Source organism: Contarinia nasturtii, unplaced genomic scaffold (assembly GCF_009176525.2).
Source record: "Contarinia nasturtii isolate CC-2019 unplaced genomic scaffold, AAFC_CNas_1.1 Cnas_scaffold_1614, whole genome shotgun sequence".
Taxonomy (NCBI): Eukaryota; Metazoa; Arthropoda; class Insecta; order Diptera; family Cecidomyiidae; genus Contarinia; species Contarinia nasturtii.
This window is the reverse complement of record NW_022198949.1, coordinates 324-3,945: the sequence shown is the minus strand read 5'-3', so window position 1 is coordinate 3,945 and position 3,622 is coordinate 324. Positions and strand designations below refer to the sequence as shown.

Here is a 3,622-nt window from a genome sequence, read left to right as displayed (position 1 = left end):
TGGACAACCGTGCAAAATATGAAGCGAAGAAAAAAAGAAAGGCTGCAATAGTAAACATGCGAGTGTTAGAAGATCAAAGTGCAAACATTTCTACCCAACTGAATGAATTGGAATGTAATGACACCAAAATGCATGAGCTGGTTGACAAAATGAAAGCAGTTGTCATTAACGATCAAAACGCTAATGATTTTAAAAATAATTTGAAGATAACTCGTACCTATCGCAGCAATATGCTCTTAAACAAAAGAACTGATCTATTGGAATCATTTCCATACTTTTTTACGAATATCGAGATGGTATGTTTATCATTTGAATGTAAATAAGATAAAATAATCATTTGAAATAAGCATACTATCATTTACAGGTTTTATTTGAATTCAGTGATCGGTTTAAAGATATTGATTCTCTTTCATTCATAAAAGAGTGGAAGACATTAGGTGAACGATTTGAATACCTTCTCAACACGCAATACAAATCGAGTGTTTTTGATTTCGGCTGGTCAAAAGAAGTCCATGAAATTCTCATTCCGATGAAACTTTTGGCAGCAAATAAATCAGGACGAAATGCACCGAAGAACAGCGAACCATTTCTAAAAGCCGTTGACAAATTGATAGTATTTCGAAAGGTAATATTAAGGGACGTTTTGAAAATATTGAATTTCAATTTTCAACTTTGATCTTTTTTTCAAAATCGTCAAGATTTTTGATTTGAATTTCGATGCAAATATCGAAAATGCTATGTTTTTCATTCAACATTTTGTTTATCGTATGAATGATGGTAAAAAAAAGCCAACGGCACGAATGGATGATATTTACAATCGACTCGTGCGTGATATCAATGGAAACACCGTAGTGTAATAATGATTTAAATGCAATACTTACACACAATTTATTAGAATTTAGTTCTTAAGGAATCGTTGGCTTAAACATAAATATTTATCAAAATAAAGCACTATAGCAACAATTCGATTAAATGACGGTTCAAATATAATATTTCTTTTAATTTGAAATATATGTTTATTTGTCTTATTTTTGAATTTTTCTCTTAGCAATATGAATACAAACAAAAAACTACTTGGACTCATTAATTATGCGTTGGATTTCAAGATTATTCAACATCACACAATTTTCAGCAATCCCATCTTGGGTATAAAAAACTTTTCTTTCATACAATGCTGGACTATATTTTGGAACGATTTCTATCAAAGATAAATTGGATGGTAAAAACTTTGTCAATTTTATACTATGTGTAAATTTATCGATATCACCAAAACAATATTTTTCTACCCATAAAATGAATTTGGAGTTTTCATTGAATATTTTTTTTATCTCAAATAAAGATTTTTCATGTAATATGAATAGACCATTTCGGTAAACTCGATCACCTATTGTAAGTCGTTTTATCTCGAATGCAGAATCCTTCATAATATTAATCGGTAACTGATCACTGGAAATAACTTTTCCTTTACTACTGCTTACTTCTAGAATGTTTGAGAATGTTTTCATTTTTTTTGCAATCAATTTTTGGTGTTTCATTGCTAGCGTATACGTCAATTTTTTGAAATTTTTATTTTGTCTCGATATACTTTTGAACACTTGATGTTTTGCTTCGAAGCGAATTGTGCTCATATTTTTTACTGAACCCATTGCTCGAATCACTCTGGGATAGTGTACAAGATTATGATGCTTGGGAATGAGTTTCACCCCGAAGATATTCTGAAGACTTTCCAAGTGGTCGTGAATATTCGATTCCAACAGTATTAAATCACTTTCATGAATTTTATCAGATTCAATTGTTTGAATAATTTTCTGAAGCGATGTGACACAAATCCAAATCTCATTCAATTTTTCTTTTAATCCGGATAAAATGTATGGAATGTTTTTAAAGAGACACATTGACTGGGCTGCGTTTTGATTCAAGTTTGGCTTTGATAACATGATCATTGATGGTACATTTTTGGATTCTATAATGCCATAATCATAAAATTGAATTTTATGAGTTAATGAAATTTCGGTACAAATTTTTTTTTCGATTATATATTGGAACACTTGGTGAAGGACAAATGGTACGATGCCCTCCGCTACGTCATGCATTTGATCTATACAATAATTTTCCATAGTATGAAAATATTTCAATTTGTTCAAGTCACAATCGCGTTTAATGCCTTTTGTTTGTTCCAAATTAACTTTTGTTGAATTGGAAATTGTTTCCAAGTGTACCTCATAGTTTTTTATTGTTCTCATTGCCGAAATATCCTCTTTACAGGCAGTTTGACAGCGATATTTTGGTAATTCACAAATTTTACAGAAATGTATATTGGCACTTCCAAAACTTTCAACGAATCCAAACGCTCCGTTTGCTCCGAGGTTGTCAGCCGAAAACACTCCAAGAGTACCTTTTAAATTCAGATCACTGCTCACGTTGATACCATCAACCTCGAGCACTTTCAGATCTTCGACAATTAATCGCAATAAATTATTGTAATCTGTAGACTTGGTTTTTAAATCATCACTGTTGCACAATGCAATTAGATAAATGCTACTTAATTTTGAATTTTGTGGCATATTTCGAACTGAAAAATACACACCGCATATTTTGTGTAGTGTTGCTTTGGATCCCAACGGGTTACATGGTTCAAAGTCATCCAAGAAAATTTGAATTTGGAGACTATTTGGGAATTTTTGAAAAATTGATCTGCTTTTGTACACACTTCCACAGCAAAAGTCAATGTAATCGCCTTCTTTACAGGTATGTCCATTTCCATGCTTATTGTATTCAAGATATGTTTCTAAAAACGATTTGTTCTTGAAGGCACACTTCAACGATTGCAAAATTGAAATGTATGGAAAAGTGCATTGCAAACGGACAGGTAATGCAGGTTGTAGGGCATTTGGTTTTTGTATCTCGAATCGAGTTCCAATGCCTTTCAATTCTGGTTCGACGTAAAATTCATCACGTTTATGAAGCTTGTTTCTTTTATATTTTGTAGTCGATTGGGACAGTTTTGAGCAGACATATTCTGTTGATGCTTTTATCGCCTAAAGAAAAAAACAACAATATCATACGTGCATTGAATCGTTTTTTTAATATAAGCTTAAATATACATACCTCAGTTGGACCTAACCCTGTGTTTTCAATAATGAGATGTTCATTTAACTTATTGACGTTGTGGACAAGATCAATACAAATTTTGAAAACACGATCTGAATCTCGGTCAATCAAGTTCATTTCGTCAATTTTTATATGAAACGAAGAGAAAAAATGTTCTAACTGTCTAGATACATTGGGCGTTTTTTCAGTTTCCTCTTGTTCTTGTTTCTTTTGAGGAATAAATTCGAATGAAGTAAATTCACCGTGGATTTGTTGGTCATCGTGGATTTTGTCCGAAACCAAAACACATTGATCTTCACATTTATTTACATTTTCATTCATATTCAATTCCTCATTCATCTCACATTGCTGATCATTTTTTTACACTGTTTTACGTGATCTCGCAATGACTTGAAACTTTGGTAAGATCTTTTGCAATCGTTATTGGCTATACAATAAAGTTTGCACGTTCCATCTTTCAAAGAATGGCTAGTTTTCATATGACTAAAAATTGATTTTATGTCGATAAATT

At 31.8% G+C, this 3,622-nt stretch overlaps 1 protein-coding gene across 1 annotated transcript; it reads right to left on the bottom strand.

Annotated features, from left to right (window-relative positions):
* Nucleotides 1–1,384: 1,384 nt before the first annotated feature.
* LOC116346626 lies at nucleotides 1,385–3,125 on the bottom strand (the record flags this gene model as incomplete). Its single annotated transcript, XM_031776788.1, has 2 exons — nucleotides 1,385–3,038; nucleotides 3,109–3,125. Coding segments are annotated over 2 exons (1,671 nt in total), but the record flags the coding sequence as incomplete, so codon positions are not given.
* Nucleotides 3,126–3,622: the final 497 nt, after the last annotated feature.